At 36.9% G+C, this 17,075-nt stretch overlaps 3 protein-coding genes across 3 annotated transcripts; 1 reads left to right on the forward strand and 2 right to left on the reverse strand.

Annotated features, from left to right (window-relative positions):
* On the forward strand, positions 1-3,776 carry LOC105130938 (histone-lysine N-methyltransferase, H3 lysine-9 specific SUVH6-like). Its single transcript, XM_011033668.1, has 2 exons — positions 1-242; positions 616-3,776. Exon 2 carries the CDS (start codon positions 633-635, stop codon positions 3,624-3,626), a length of 2,994 nt encoding a protein of 997 aa, XP_011031970.1. The 5' UTR covers positions 1-242; positions 616-632; the 3' UTR covers positions 3,627-3,776.
* Positions 3,777-5,524: 1,748 nt separating this feature from the next.
* EXLB1 (expansin-like B1) lies at positions 5,525-7,210 on the reverse strand. Its single transcript, XM_011033667.1, has 4 exons — positions 6,955-7,210; positions 6,681-6,787; positions 6,084-6,395; positions 5,525-5,954 (listed from the first exon to the last, which is right to left on the reverse strand). The coding sequence occupies exons 1-4, from the start codon at positions 7,085-7,087 to the stop codon at positions 5,754-5,756; spliced, it is 753 nt and encodes a 250-aa protein (XP_011031969.1). The 5' UTR covers positions 7,088-7,210; the 3' UTR covers positions 5,525-5,753.
* A 2,561-nt stretch (positions 7,211-9,771) lies between these two features.
* Positions 9,772-16,455, reverse strand: CLPR4 (CLP protease R subunit 4). The gene is made up of 8 exons (XM_011033666.1): positions 16,098-16,455; positions 15,009-15,212; positions 13,895-13,950; positions 12,858-12,984; positions 12,651-12,728; positions 11,316-11,429; positions 11,118-11,232; positions 9,772-10,314 (listed from the first exon to the last, which is right to left on the reverse strand). Exons 1-7 carry the CDS (start codon positions 16,377-16,379, stop codon positions 11,161-11,163), a joined length of 933 nt encoding a protein of 310 aa, XP_011031968.1. The 5' UTR covers positions 16,380-16,455; the 3' UTR covers positions 9,772-10,314; positions 11,118-11,160.
* Positions 16,456-17,075: the final 620 nt, after the last annotated feature.

Raw genomic sequence — 17,075 nt, forward strand, 5'->3', positions numbered from 1 at the left:
CCATCTCCATGAGCGTGCACTGAGCGAATTATAGCAAACTAGCCACATCTGTACAAACCAATTTTCTCCTTTACCTCCGTGTGCATTTGCAACAGACAAACCAAAGAGAAAGAGAAGCTCTTTTATTTGTCCACTGTTGATTTTTTGGCCGCCGATGAGTCTATCTCCCCGCCATTTCTAACCGTTGATTTTGTTGAAAGATGCGAAGTTCGCTGCTCGCTTGGTCACTGGACCACCTATAGGTTAGTTATCATCAGCATCATCTTGCTTCTTGTGAGCTTCATTTCCTAAAATTCGATTTTCTCACATTTTTTTTAATTTCTTCTGCTCATTGAATTTCTAATGAAGTGCAAATTAATGAACCCCAAAATTCACATGCATTTTTAATTTTTTTTTTTTAGGGTTTAAGCAAACATTTGAAACTGAGGAGACAATGCTTGATGATTCATGGGATTTTTTTGTGTTATTTTGGTTTGTTAAAATGTTTTCTACTTGGTGTTCTAGGTTTGGTAATTAATAATAGAGGGAGGGTTAGTTTCAATTTCTCTGCGTGTGTGTGTGTGTTTTGCATTAAATGGGTGGTAATGCTAATGGTAATTATCTTCTTTTAAGTAGTTTGGGTGGTTCATTGAATGGGGTTTGTGGACAATTTGCTGCAAATGGAGTCTACGAGGGTGGTATCTTCCGATAAACCTGGGATGTGCTCCATGGAAAATGGTGATGTTGCTCCCAAGTTCAAAAGGCGGAGAGTTTCTGCTGTCCGGGATTTCCCCCCTGGCTGTGGACCATTGGCTGTTCGGATTTTTAAACAAAATGTGAACTTTGTTGCAGCGAGCAAGGAGAAAAGTGGTGATGGCTATCTTGAAAAAATAAGTCGTGTGGAAACCAAGGGAAAGGAGCCAATAGTTTCTTCTCATCAGGTGAATGGGCATGGATTGGTGAAGCAAGAGCCTGCAGGGGTGTTGCTTCCAGACGTTGTAGGTGCTTTGAATGATGTAAGTGTGGTTGGATCGGTAGGAGCTTCTGTTGTGGGTGAAGCAGTAAAAGCCATAGAACATGAAACTGCTGATGCATCAGAGAATCTGTGTAAGGTGGATGTTGTTGCTCCAGTTGAAAATTTTGTCCGGCACAATTATCCTCCTCGGAGAAGAATCTCTGCTGTCAGGGACTTCCCTCCATTTTGTGGACCTAATGCTCTGCTTCTTAACAAGGTAGAGGCTGCGAAAGTGCTGGTTGTTGTGCAGAAGAAGAGTTTGGGTCAAGAGAAGTCTGGTACCGAAGAAAATCCAACAAAAGAAATGGTGGAGAATGCTGTGAAAGAAATGGGTAGTGATGCTAAAGATGGAGATCTTAATGAAAGCAGATTAGAAAGTGCTTCTAGGATGGATGATGATAAAGTTACAATTGAACCTGATTCCTCTGTGAATAAGGCGAAGGTAGCTGAAGAGAATAGACATGAAAGGTGCATCAAATCTCCTCGAGAAATCATTCTAAATCAGCATGACCTGAATTCCATGGCAGTCTCTAAATCAGTCAACATGGAAGTTGGTGGTCTAGAAAAGAATCTGGGTAAGGACCTTACAGTTTACTTGGAGGATAAAAGTTCCAAGAGAAAGCTTTCAGACCTATCTGGTGGTAAGAATTCAATGTGTAAGGACAAGTTTGAGGTTTTGAAGCTTGCTTCATGTAGGGAAGTAGTGCATGGTCTTCCGGCTGAACGGAATTGTCCATGGAGGAAGGGGCAGATGGTGCATAAGCCTACTATGTTGGCTGGTGATGCAAGAGAAAGCAAAGGTCAGAAGCATAATTTCATAGTGCTGGAACGATCAAAATCTGCTTTGAAAACGAAGATAAATGAGTTTGAGAAACATAGAGAAATTATGAAAAAGATCTCATCTCCCACTATAAAGGTGGAAGGGGGTGCGGGCCAAATGACTGAATGTAACAAAGAAGATTATCTAGAAAATGGTGAGGAACCCGATGATTTTCGTTTAGTTGCACGATCGCACAATTTTCATGTGAGCCTTCCTCCATCTTGTCCCACCATTTCGCATGGAAAAGGTAATGGCAGTGATGCAGTTGTTACTAGAAACAAAGTGAGGGAGACATTGCGTTTGTTCCAGGCTATCTGTAGGAAGCTCTTGCATGAAGAAGAAGCAAATTTCAAGGAGCGAGGAAATACTCGTAGGAGGGTTGATTTACAAGCATCAAGGATTCTTAAGGAGAAAGGGAAATATGTCAACATTGGTGAGCGCATTATTGGTTCTGTCCCAGGAGTTGAAGTTGGTGATGAGTTTATTTACAGGGTGGAGCTTAATATTGTTGGCCTCCATCGCCAAATCCAGGGTGGTATAGATTATATGAAACAAGATGGAAAACTCCTTGCGACAAGTATTGTATCATCTGGGGCCTATGATGACGACACAGATAACTCAGATGTCTTGATTTACACTGGTTCTGGAGGCAACATGATGAGTGGAGACAAGGAACCTGAAGATCAGAAGCTTGAGAGAGGTAATCTAGCTTTGAAGAACAGTATGGATGCAAAGAATCCTGTAAGAGTGATTCGTGGTGATTCAAAGGGGGCTGATTCAGTTGATGCAAGAGGGAGGACCTATATCTATGATGGGCTGTATCTGGTGGAGAAGTACTGGCAGGAAATAGGGTCACATGGTAAGTTGGTGTTTAAGTTTAAGCTGGTTCGAATTCAAGGTCAACCAGAGCTTGCTTGGAATGTAGTGAAGAAGTCCAAAAAATTTAAAGTGCGGGAGGGTGTCTGTGTAGATGATATCTCACAGGGGAAAGAGAAAATTCCCATTTGTGCTGTGAACACCATAAATGATGAGAAGCCTCCACCATTTAAATACACAACTCATATGATATATCCTCATTGGTGCCGCCGTTTGCCTCCCAAGGGCTGTGATTGTATTCATGGATGCACTGAGTCTAGGAAATGTCCTTGTTTGGTAAAGAATGGAGGAGGTATCCCATATAACTATAATGGTGCAATAGTGGAAGCGAAGCCCCTAGTGTATGAGTGTGGTCCTTCTTGCAAGTGTCCTCCTTCATGCTACAATAGAGTCAGTCAGCATGGTATCAAATTTCAGCTTGAAATCTTTAAAACTGAATCAAGGGGATGGGGTGCGCGATCTTTAAATTCAATTCCTTCAGGAAGTTTTATCTGTGAGTATGCAGGAGAGCTCCTTGAAGAGAAAGAAGCTGAACAAAGAACTGGTAACGATGAGTATTTGTTTGATATTGGAAATCAGTTCAATGACAATTCTCTTTGGGATGGACTTTTAACCCTCATGCCTGAAGCGCAGCCAGATGCTGTTGTAGAAGTGCAGAACAGTGGCTTCACCATAGATGCAGCACAGTGCGGTAACTTGGGAAGATTCATTAACCACAGTTGCTCCCCAAATCTTTATGCCCAAAATGTTCTTTATGATCATGATGACAAAAGAATTCCTCACATAATGTTCTTTGCTGTTGAGAACATTCCTCCTTTGCAAGAGCTCACCTACCATTACAATTACATGATAGATCAGGTTTTTGACTCCAATGGCAATATAAAGAAGAAGAGTTGCCATTGTGGTTCTCCAGAGTGCACTGGTAGGATGTATTGAGAGGCTGACTGCTAATAGTTAGACTCTGACGAGGCATTGATAGTTTTCTCTCAGTAAGTTCCTGAATGGATCATGGATATGGGTATAGTATCTTCATATAAATATATTTGCTTGTTTGGATACATGTGCACTGGAGCACAATCTTTGATAGCTTATCTTAGTTTTGATGCGGGAGTTCGAATGATCTTTTGCTTTCTCTTGTTTTTTCTTCTCTATTTTCGATGCATGTTTTTTTTGCTTTCTTCCCGTGCATCAGGGCTGCTCTGCCCTTTCCTATGCATCACATTCTATTTCCCATGAAAGAAATCAATTTATGTTTATGTAAACAATACAAATAGATTGATAGATAGGCAAACTATTGAAATAGAGTTGTATGAACACTGCAGTGTTGCATTCTTTGTAGGCTTTCAAGGGCCAAAGTTTTAGCTGATTGATTTAGCAAGCAGTAAGTAGTTAATTGTTGCTCGAGAGACGATTATGTTTCTTTTGCCAGAGACTTGTCTTTTTGTTGTCTGGCTTTATTTGTTTGTTGTTTTGATTCTGAAGGTTGGTTTTGGTTTGGACTGGTTTCCTTTTATTTTCCTTGCCCTTCTCTAGCCATCTTCTTAGTGGCTAGTCTTCTGCCGTAACTTTACCTTACTTTTTTCAATGCAGTCATCCTTGTCCTTTATCAAAAAAGATACACAAACCGTGGGAAAGCATGATGTGCATTTGGCTCTTAAAACACACAATGATAGCGGCCATATTTTTCAGATCAATACGAGTAGTTGTGTTCTGTCTAGTGTTTGTTAGGATTTCTGGACTGGACTTTTGTTGTAGGTGCCTATTAAAGTCTGCAAATTGGACGTAGCCACTACAGATAAATAGATATACAAAGACAGCATAGTCTATTCTTTATGTATACTGAACTCTTTAATTTGCCAACTCTTTCAAGACATCGCATAAAAAAAATTCAAAATCCTGTTAAAAACCAAGTTGCTAGGCACAAATCAATCTGGGGATAAATGCTGTGACTGTTGGCAATCGATCAATAGGGTTGTGTAGTTGAGATGAGTTTCTGTTTTTCAACTTTCATAGTTCTTAGGAAACGATTTTTTGTTTTTTACAATTATAATTCTACAATTCTTATCTTCGCAAAGACATCAAACCTCTGACTTCTAGAAGCCTTATTGTGTGCTCGAGCCTTTTGGCAAGAAGCAAACAGGATAAAGGAAGTAAACAAATCGTTTACACTGCGAAAAGAGGCAGCACCTGTGCATTGGTGGGGTCCCAGATAGTTTGATTGCTTGGTGATTAAAATCTTCAAGTAGTTACAAGTAATACTGTTGTTCCCACATCTGTGCTTTCAGAAGGGAAATACCAAAATGCTTTTACCATGGGTGTAAACAAACTAATTGTAGCTGTATCCTGTAATTTTCATATGGTTCTCAAAAGCTACGATAGAAGTTTTCAAACTTCCTTTCACCTGTACCTTTCATGTGGTGAATGACATGGCGTTTTTTGCTATATTCTCATGTGCTTGTACGTCACGAGTCACTCTTGACGTTGAAAACCTAGAGCAGGTAGGCTTTGCCTGATACATCTCTGCAGAGCTTGCTCTGTGGTGTTAGAAGAGTCATGTGTGTGGTGGGGGAGACGGTGCTGTGCGTCAAACCTGTGTCCAAACACCGCTGACTTGCAGCTTGGCAATTTTGTCACTTAGATCAGAGAGACCCGAGTATGCTCAAGTATTCCTTGAACCCTTTGCCACGATAGTAGTATATTACTATATTTACCCTGCTATGTCAAAGTATTTGGAACCGGCAGAGCACAATTTTTAAGGGAGTTAGGTATAAAACATAACTAGGCTTCTCTCTGTGATTACTTGGTTTTGTAATATTCATTTCGTTCCTCAAATGACAACAAAAAGTTCCCAATAAGTAGAATTATATTCATATTCATATTCTTACTAATACAAAGTACAGAACCCCATTTTTTTATTGCTCACACTTCACAGCAAAGAGCACTTGCTGGATTACAAAATACATTAATAACTAAAGACAGAAGCAAGCTAACAAGAAACAATTACTTGGGAGGTTCCTGGATGCCCTAAAGTGCAAAAACCAGTAACTTATTTCTTCAATATATTTAAGAAAGCTGAACGGTAGAGTCATAAGCAATCCCAGCCTTCCAGTCACCCGGTATAACATTTGCTGCGTGGGCCCAGTATGTGACCCCTGCACTGCCACTTACTTGGAACCTCAAGCTGATGGCTCCCTTTGGTGGGTTAGGCATATCCCACACTGCCCCATAGGCTCTTCTCATGCCTCTCCATTCCTTGCAATCCTCCTGCACGTTAATTGAGAAACAAATCAGAGACTCCACATCAATTTTTGCTCATTCTAGTTCCTATGTAATATAGTGTGTGAAATGGGGTTACATCAAGAAACTGGAAAGAAGAAGAAAATCAAAACATACCTGCCATAACTCCACAGCTAAAATTTCATTTTGGCCAGCTTGGTACAAGAGAATTATAGCCAGGTAATCAGGAAACCTGCTATGCTCATGGACCTTGAACATGAGGTTATAACCGGAGTAACGGCAAGGGATCCTCCGGAATTCTACATCGACAACACCGTACGCAATCAGTTCTACGGCCATGTTTGGACGTGCCATTCTTGCATAGGCGCGTGGGCTGAGGATGAAGTCAGTTTTGTCTCCTTCACCATAGTCAGTAACCACTACGTTCACCCCATCATCGGTGCAAAGATTCGGTGCTTTGCACCTAACCTGAAATTGTAATTAATTAACAAAACGTAAAATCAGCATTATCAATGCTTAGCACCTTTTTTTTTTTAATTATTATTAGCCTAACTAATAATTAATACAATCGTAAATTGTTAAGTATTTCCCATTGTTCGAGGAGTATGGAAAAGCAAGCACTTCAGCAAGCTGACACGCACACAAACAGTACCAGTTCCTTATTCTATTGGAAAGCAATATCTTGATGAAGTTTATTTTTAACAGCTAATTGCTTTTAATTAAGAGTTAAGTGGCTTGAATTTGAGCAAGTACCTGATAGCAACCACCGCAGCCAGTGCCATTCTTGTAGAGTCTTGAAACTCCGGCCACATTAGCATCGTTGACCGTCCTTCCATATTCTCCAAACCCGCAAGCTCCAGCTGCAATATTATTCAGTACGTGCATGTCAGTGCTTGTTTCATGCAAAACATATATATATATATATAAAAGCTTACACAGTCCTCTTTCAATTATGTACATTTGCATGACTAGATGATAAACAATATAATGAACTCTGAATAAATACGAGACATCGATATATACTCACATGGTGTCCCTAAGCAATCAGGGCTACCATAATAAGTTGCTCTTGAGAATGTGTAGTCTTGGGAGCAACTTATAGCAGGGAGGAGTGCCATGATACAAAGAAGGGAATAGCCATATTTAAATGCAAATCCCATAACTTATCTTAGTGATAAGTATTATCACGCTTCCGCAGTAATATATATAATCAAGGTAACTAGCTAGCTAGTTGAGAGAGTTTATGAAAGGAGAAGGAGGAGGAGGAGGAAGAAGATGGATGAGAGCCTATGAACTATCACGACCCCTATTTATAGCTGAGGTCTGCGTGGCTGTTGCAGCTGTCGAGGAATCAACCCAGTTGTTCTTTCAAATTAATGGGACTAGGTAGGTGGTAGGATTAGATTAATGATGGAGGTGTACAACATGTAAATGTAGACTCCTTTATTGACCCCGTAGACTCTTTTTTCCATGGTATTAGCAAAAGAGGATACATTTGCGAGAGTCTGCCTAACTGTTACCTCTCTTCTCACTTTTTTTGCCAGCTCCCTGAGCTTAAAATAATCTCTCCAAGCATTAATTAAAATAATTCTGTAATGGATTATCATCTTAATGTGAAAAACGACTTACTCTGGGCAAATAAAAAAGAAGAAAGAAAACCCATTATATATGGTGCCTTCAAATGTGCATCTTCTTCTTAAAATATTTAATTATTTTTAATTTTGTTACTTGTTCATATTAAAACTCGTGTCCACCACTATTGCCATTGTTATAAAACGAAAAGGCAAGCACAAGCAATCGAATTTGAGAGTAGTTTCCGCTCGGCGAGACCGAGATGGGATTAAGAAAGAAGAGAGTTACATAATTACTACGTTCTTGTTGTATAATCCAGTCATTCAAGAAGGTTAGCAGAAATCAAATACATGTGATCATTTCCTTTTGAGTTCAGTAAATAAAGAGCGAGCGAGTTATTAGAACTTACAGAGTATTGAACACTTCTTCTCGTCAATTAGATGCAATACCAACTGGTATATGATGAGTGGTGATAATATACTACGATACATCCCGTTTGTTTTTTCAATTTTTTTTGCACCATCTAAATTTTTTTTCTTCAAATTTTTATGGTTTTAAATTGTTTTGATACATAAATTTCAAAAAATAAAATATATTTTTATAATATATTTACAAACAACAAAAAGTATTTTAAAAAGTAATTGTTATTATAATATCAAATACTCCAAATGACAGTATAACATTTATTTATGAAGTATATTATTATAAAGGACTTGTTTATTTTTATATTTTTAAAAAAAATATTTTTTTTTTAATTTTTTTTATTTTAAATTAATTTTTTTTAGTGTTGTTATATCATTTTGATGCTATGATATAAAAATTAATTTTAAAAAATAAAAAAATATTATTTTAATATAATTATAAATAAAAAAAATACTTTTTAAAAATAACTGCATTACATTTCCATACAAAAAAATAACTTCTTTTCCTTTTATTTTATATAACCATTTCTTTGTTTTATTACAGTTATTCATTAAAATCATAGTTTCATTACAGTTATTTATTAAAATCAAACTCAGTTGATATTGTAATAATTATTAATTTTTTAAATTATTTTTATTTAAAAATATATTAAAAAAATATTATTTATTTTTTAAAAATATTTTTAACGTAAACCCATCAAAACAATATAATTAATTTTTTTTACAAATTTTACAAAAATATTTTTCTAACTCCAAAAGCAATCGGCATCTAAATAAGAGAGGAGAGGGGCCCGCCGGTTGATAGTGGTGGAGGACAGTGATCTGATGGCCCGACATTTTCGAGGAGGCCTTGGGTGCCACGGTTTCCTCGGATATTATTATGACTACACGAGAGTTAATAACTATCAAGTGCAAGTAGAAAACTTGGAATTTTTAGTTCATAATCCTCAGGAAACATACCATTTAGTCATCATTTCTTACACTGAATCAAAGCCGAGGGCTTACTGGCAAAAAAATCCTACCACCCCATTTCTCTCGAAACATGCATGCATATGTACTGAATAAATTTGTTATCTTGAGTTGCATGACTTCGAGTCAAAATTGAAAGCTATGGGCTGATTAACAGATAGATTCATTCAACCGAGGAGTGAGATAGGGTCATTTAGATTAATTGTTTAGGTGTAACGCACTAAATGGAGGCCTGTCAAACTAGGTAAGCTTTGCATATAGATCTTCTTCGTGTCAATATCTGGATAAGACTCGAAATTAGGAGTTCGAGCACTCACCATTTTGTTACCACTTGCATATTTTTGTTTTGTTTAATAGCGAGCTGATTTTTTGGAAAACTCTTTTGAGCCCCGGCGCACTTCATGCCGACCCAGGCGAAGAAAAGATACCACCAAGTGTAGTTTTCGGGTAGGATAGACTGCATTAATATACTTTTTTTCAGGGATAAATTCGGGCAGGTAGCTCCGTTTCCTAGTCGTCCGCTTGGCAATTTCGTACCACGCCAGGTCAGAAAAATACTTGAGAAATAGAGCAGCTTAACCAGCCAGCATCACCACTGGCAAATCACTCCTGAGGACACCAAGATTTTCTTCACAGTAGTAAAATCTCAGTCGCCAGATTCTTATCCAAGATGCGAAGACCGTGACTTTCATGGAGTGTAATCATTCCTTGCCCCAACAAATCTTGAATAAAACTGTGCCGGCTAAGTTTCTAGATTTCAAAAACCGAGCACCGAAACATGGTGCTAATAGATTTACTGATGCCTGCAAACAGAATTTGGCTGGGAATAGTTTGCTCTGTAAATGTGATTCAGTTTGCTCTGTAAATGTGATTCATTAATCTAAGATTAACTGCAAAACAAAATTAATAGCAAAAGAAACTACAGGGATGCGCGTATCTGTCCAGCAGATATACCATGCCACAAACATGTTACAAGTGTATTATTGCAGGGGTTCTCATTGCCACGGCCTTGTTTCTCCTTCAAGTTCACAGCTTGTCGAGTCTTTAATCAACTCAATCTCCGATCCTCCAGCTAAAGGCTAATTAAAATAACCTAGAAATAAAGAAATTTTTAAAAAAGGAACTTGAAGTAGAAAACCATGAGAAATTTTAACTCTCAACAACCATCAGCTCAGTGGTTCATTCTCATAATTTGGCAGTTCAAACACATAACAAAGGATCCCTGCTCAGAGAAAGAGGGCCTGTTTGAAGAGAGCGAAATTCACCATAACAGATTTGTGAAGTATGACATCACCCACAAGACAGGGCTATAACGCTTGCAGCAAATAAAGGAAGAGGCACTGTTGATAATTGGGGCCAAAACGTGTTTGGTTGATATCTATTTAAGTGTTACTACCCAGCATTCCCTATCTTCACTTGCAAATCTGTGATGGAAAAGGGAAAATGTCATAAATGATGGGGGATGAAGCTCCTATTACCAGACAATTAGGAAAACCACTAACCAACATTGTCTCTTTCAATCACTCTGGATCTCAAAATCCAACAATGTTAACAGAGCAATTGAAAAGCAAATCCAAATTGCAACGCATACATGCTATATAAACAAATCAGCAATTTAGCTAAAAGTCAAGACACTTTCCAAGTGTCTCGTTAAAGAAATAAGAAGCAATAATGCTGAGGTGGTGTGGCCATGAAAAGAACTAGCAATTGCATTTCATTCCAGGGCAAGAGCAGTGGATTAGTTACGAGCTGGACTGATGCAAAGCTGGTGCATCAAATGAAAAAGGAGGTATATGACAATGATTGAACATACATGTTCTAGAGAATTGGTTCCTTTCTCTCTCTCCTTTTCTTTTTGAAGGATTCAAATGGTTTGCAAATAAATGAATTGGAAATACTAACCATTTCTCTAGAACATTATGAAAACATATTCAGGTATTGACTATTCCAAAAAATGATCTGCGCTTAATGCAAGCATGATCAATGAGGTCTTGAGGTCACCAAATGATTCGTATATCGAGAATTTTCAAACATAATGCCAGTAATCACAAGTGCTGTAATGGAATTTTACAAAAAATCAGACAAATCTCACACACTTGTTGGAAGAAAGGAAGCACAGATTGTCAGTTTGTCATGGACAATCTATGACATGAAAACAAAATTTACATGCATGAAAGCATTTTTAACAGAGTCCAAGATCTGGCAATGACCAGCAGTTGTTGCTTACCTGATTACCCCTAACAATCATCACTTGCGACTTTGACAACAGATCAAATCAGTTGTGCCTTTTTAAGGTCAGAAACAACTCCACGGTCTTCAGTGCTCCTTTCATTGTAAATTACCTGAAAATAAATCATGGAAAAGGTAAAATTCAGGATGGCAGAACTAAAATAAAAACGAAAGAAATTTTTTTGGACCAAAGTACCTTGTCTATGATGCCATATTCAACTGCTTCAGTTGGACTAAAATACTTTGGACGACTAATGTCTGCTTCAATCTCCTCAGGTAATTTTCCAATATGCTTTGCCAAGAGATTGACCTATAAAATGGAAAATGATAAATGTGTTTCTAAAATAGCTGAAGTTCAGAGTACAAAGTCATGTGATCAGTACTCCAGATAAATTTAAAAATTTCCATGCAGAATAACTGGCAGCAGTTGCAACAGCCAAAAAGCACTTGATAAGATAGCAAACTTCTCAAGCCTTATGAATTGTGGAAGTAAATCTATGTCATCTTCTTCCAGAAATTAAATTGTTTATGTTTCTGAACCAAGGCTCTGAACCTTGAATTAAGATTAAATATCAGTTGCTTTTGGGAAGTCAAAAGGAAGCTCCACATCCTCTTCATATCCCAAGTTTCTTTCCCCTCTCTTCCCTGCACACACAAATCACCAACTCCCACCATCCAGCATGTGCTTGGACAGACACACAAAAACACATACATGTGCAAACAATCCTGCAGTTGTATTTGCTAAACTGCCACTTACAACTGTAGGGAGGTCAAGCAGAGGCAAAAGTGCATGAATGATGTACCAATTGTGTGTACGTGCCGGCCAAACAATAATTGATTATAGAGGTTTGTGGTAGGAGAAAAGGATCCCTTTCTCACATCTTTCTTTCTGATGTCACTCCAGTCCCGGGAATTTTCATTGTTAACCAGTAAATAATGACTGGGTGAGGTATGAAGAAACAATTTTACATGAACTCAATGTTCTGACTGGTTTTGTATCCTGTAATACAAATGTACAAGTAAATTTGCAAAACTCATATACGAGTAAAATGCATAGAACCAACCTAGTCATAGCACCACTCAACCTAGATTGTTTATTTCCTTAACCAATATTACAATCAGTGAGGTTTGAAGCAAAGCCGAGCCAATCATGCCCCACACCAAGGAGAGTTGAGATGAGAACCTGTGCTTCCCCAACCCAACTCTCGAGATCACCAAGTTACCTTGTTAAGGGAGGTCAGGATGAGGCCTGTCTTCTTGTGGTAAATTGCCATCATTATCCCTCATCACTTTACTAAAGAGAGGAAATATAGAACATCTTTTGGCATTCATCTTTGACAGATGTGAAGACATTTTCGCATCACTATTCTAGGTCATTGTTCAGACTAGTTCACAAAATAGGTACTACAACCCGCCAAAGAAAAAAACAGTTCCTAGTAACCAGCAACCATAGATTGAGGTCGGAAACTTTGTAGTAAAAAATTATAACTATTCTTATAAAAAAGTAATAGAAAGTAACCATAAATCTTACCAATTCTGCTTTCACATTCTTTATTTCTTTCCTGGCAAGTTCAACATCTGTTGCTTGACCTTGAAATCTCCCAATTGGCTGTAGAATCATTGAGAAAGTGCACAAAGTTTTGACTCTGAATTCTAGAGAATGATTGCAGTCAAGAAAGAAAAACTTTCAAGATGAAAGAAGTTGGATATAATTGAACACCATCTATCCAAGAAATACCTGCTTCATCATGATTGTTGATGAGGGTAAAGCAGAACGGTTTCCCCTTGACCCAGCAGCCAAAAGTAAGGCTGCTTCTCCCCAAGCATTACCAACACAAAGAGTAAATATAGGTGGCTTGACATACCTGCAGTGATGTAAAACTGTCATCAAAGAAAATATACACTACAAGAATTTCCTAAATGGTGGGAAGGTGTAATGGTTTGCATTCATAAATGTCAATTGACTTATTTTTAACATCACAAAGCAGAGAACACACTGAAATAAAGGCCACCAATAAAATATTATCACTATGATATATGCTGAACTTGATCACCAATAAAGGTGTACATATGATACACTCATGTCAGAACTAAACTAGTCTGCTCTCTCACCATCAGCCAGTAGGCTTTGAAGATGATAAATTAAAACGTATTATTAAAAGCACTCACAGGCATATAAATATATACAGAAGCATATATTAATACTCAGAAAGCAGGAGAGTAAACTGTGCTTTTCGCATGGACATGGCTAACATTAATGAGAAGATGGCATACACTCCAAACACAAACATCTTCCTCATCCAGTCCAACGCAATAAACATACTTGGGGAACTCATCTCAATTCATAATATGTTAGGCTGCTTTGGAAGCATTTACAAAAGCTATTCTCATAATTTTGTCCTTTCAGTTCAAGCCTTTCAAATAAGTTAAGAATTGATTCCACTGATTTAAACATATTTCCCTTCAGTAATGAAACTCAGATAGAAAAATCAACGAGTAGTACAGGAACATGCAATTTTGGGAAAATTCAGACTGGATCTTAAGGACTAGTTTTGAAGGCAAAGTTAGATTTTATAGCCTGAGAAGGCTGCCAGGTTACCATGAGGTGTCAGCATGATTCATAACATGAACAAATCAAGTGCCACCTACAGAACTTGGGGGTATAAAAGGCAGTTTTGTGAATCATTGAGAAATACTCTAAATGCAAAATAGGAGCTGCAAAACTGGATTTCATAATAACATGGAATTATAAATAAAGGTAAGGTGATTTATGACCCCATAACATCATAGATAGCAAAAGCCTCTGTCTCGTATCCCAGCTTTTCCCCACCCTGAAAAGACATGAGAAAATAAAAGTGTCATCAGCATAAAATTGCCCGGTACAATTTTTTAGCTTCTATTTCCTTTTAAAGTCTTTTCGAAATACTACACAGATGTGTGAAGCCAAAACCAGCGTCTACATTGAGTCCAATGACATAACAGCTAATATCATATATAGTCATATAATGTTGTTGACATCCAGCCATTAAATTGATAATATATAAAGAAAGGTAGAAGAGAAAAGAAATAGAATAACTCGAAACTCATGGCTTCCAAAAAATATATGCCAAATTGTGATCTTATACCATCATTCATGTTAAAATGGAAATGCACCAATTTTCTATCTTATTTTGTGTTGACAAAAATGCATACACTAGAAAAACGATACCATTTATGCCTCCAAGAAAAAACAAACCTTTTATTTTACTTTATCACTCGCCTTCTTATTTTATTTGCTACATTTTACACCACACTAAACAAAGTTACAATGTAATTTTTTTTCCAACACGCCCTTAATATTTCCATAAATCTGAATAATACCCAGAGTTAACTAACACAGTATGAAATTCCAGAATCAACAAGTGTTGTGAGTTCAATAAGCAATTAAAGTTTCTGACACAACAACCTTTCTATTTACCAATTCTCAAGTTTTCTTAAAGTACTAATATTTTTCTTCAAGCTGAACTCTAACTAAATACATATCTTTAAATTAAAACTAAATAAAATAAGTTGGCATAAACAAGCTTCCATAGAAGAGTGGATTCTTTATTGAATACAGACAAATATATAGCAATTATCAGAATGAATAAGTTTTAATGTCTTTCGTTGAACTCCCAGGGAGTTTCCACCTCCTCAGGACTGCAAGTCCCGATTGAAACAGAAGACTATATGCTGCCCACAATCACCAACAAGATTACAAGTGTAGCCCACTTTGCATATCAAAGTCAACTGTGAAAAACTTTATGGGAGCAACATGGCATTCTGGCTAATAAACACTTGCATGGGAAAAAAAAAAGAACATGCACGCACAAAGTCATGTGAAGAAAAAATAGCATGAAAAACACTCAACCTTAGTAGTGCCCGTGGAGTTTATGTATAGGTAAATAGGTTTCTCTTCATCTTCATACTGAAGGTAAAGAAATTCTGCTAGTATTAACTCCGTGACGGAAGGAACAAGAGACATCCCCAAGTAGACAATCCGATTTTTGAACAAGTAAGATGCCAAGTCAGGAGGAGGTTGCTCCCATGCACTTCCCCTGGTATATGGAATAACCTGGACATATTCAAACAGACACATAAGAGCTTGCAGATATGAGAACTTTTCAATGACATAGTTGAAATAAAGGTTCAACTCAACATGAATATAGAATAAAGAATGCTGTAAAGATTCAAATCATGATTGATAAATGATTTAGAATAAATTCGCAAACTAATGAGCTTGTCAAGTCCCCAAACTGCAAAAAACTTTATGGTAACAAACGCAATGTTTATGTCAGAGATCAACCAGGTTAGGAACATGAACAGAAGCAATAACAGCCACTCCTAGGTCAACAAGAAAAATTTTGAAACTTTGATATTTTTTGAATGGAAAACAACAGCTGGAAAGGTATGTATAACCTATCCTAGGTCTTGGATGTAGGGACGAAAGAGATGATGTGGGTGCAATCAAGAACGATCATGGACCAGCTAACTGACTTTTCATATGTTGTTAGAGGAAAAATATAAGGAGGAAAATAAGGCATCATCTTAAGGGAATTGAGAGCACTGGGGAAGTCATGCAGAACAAAAGGCTAAAGAATCTCCTTCACTAATAGGAAGACACGACAAAGAATTCAAAAGAAAAGATGATTCCATTAATAACAAATCCTCAATCGCAAATAATCTCAATTCCATGCAATTGCAAACACAGTGCAACCCTTCCTTACCAGCTCGATTTTTTAACCCAACTCTCAAAACCCATAAAAGATTCCATTAGTAACATATCCTCAATAGCGAGCCACAACCACAAGTGCAGGAAAAACAGTTAGCTTATCCACTTTCCAATGTTTATGCTTTAAACAATAGCAATAAAAATTACTAATTAATTGCATTTTATCGTTAATTTAAACCTAAAAGAGAAAAATTTAAGATAAAAATAATTGAAGTCAACAATTCATACCATGGTAACAACGCTTCTTTTGCCTTTGGAACTCGAAATTGAAGCTGGATTGAGGCATTCCGGTCGAATTATAGTGCCAGAGAAATCACAGGTGATGCTTCCCCCAGCGAAAGGAGAGAGAAAGCAGGTTGAAAGAGAGGCCCTTGAAGAAGAAGAAGTAGAAGGGGAGGAAGAGAAAGCTAAGGTTCTGTTAGGATTTATAGTTCGTGAAGATACCGTGGGTGATGCTAACATGCGCTTGTGGAACCCGAAGCTCGATGCCGTTGCAGTTGCGACCGCCATTGACGGTGGTGTTGGACTGTGGGTGTGAGAGAGAGGCGAAATGAAGAAGATATCGAAGTGAAGCGAAGTAGTTGTTATTGGGTTTCTGGTTTTTGAATGTTTGATGGGTCATGCATCGGCTCAGAGGCCCAACCATCAAAGCCCAGTTATTTTTACAGGATTACAATTTGTTTTTAATAAATGAAATTGGATTTTGTTAGATTTTGTGTGGATTTATATTTTTCAATAAGTACAATTTTGGAAGTGGGATTTTTATTTTGAAATAAAAAAGAAAATGACTGAAAGGTTACTGATTTTCGTGTATTGTATTTATCTATAAATATAAGTATATAGTGTAGTCAAAGGTATTTCGGAGCTAAAATAGGGTTTTGCAATTTTAAAATGCAAATAATTTTTTTTATTTCAACTTAAATGTTTTTAAAATTATTAATATTTTATTTTTATATTATATTTTAAAATCATGTTACTCGTTATTTATACTTTTTTTTTATTATTATTGAGCATTATAACACATATTAAACATAATTAAAATAGTTTAGATGGCAAGAAAAATTCAAGTCCAACTATTGTTTCTTTTCTTTAAATGCATTAATTTTTAATAAAAAAAATTTAAAAAATACCTTAAGATGAACTTCACTTAAATCTAAACATGTATAAAAAATTTAGAGTATATTTAATTAACTTTAATAAAATAAA

The sequence above is a fragment of the Populus euphratica genome, unplaced genomic scaffold (genome assembly GCF_000495115.2).
Source record: "Populus euphratica unplaced genomic scaffold, PopEup_1.0 scaffold43.1, whole genome shotgun sequence".
In the NCBI taxonomy this organism is placed as follows: Eukaryota; Viridiplantae; Streptophyta; class Magnoliopsida; order Malpighiales; family Salicaceae; genus Populus; species Populus euphratica.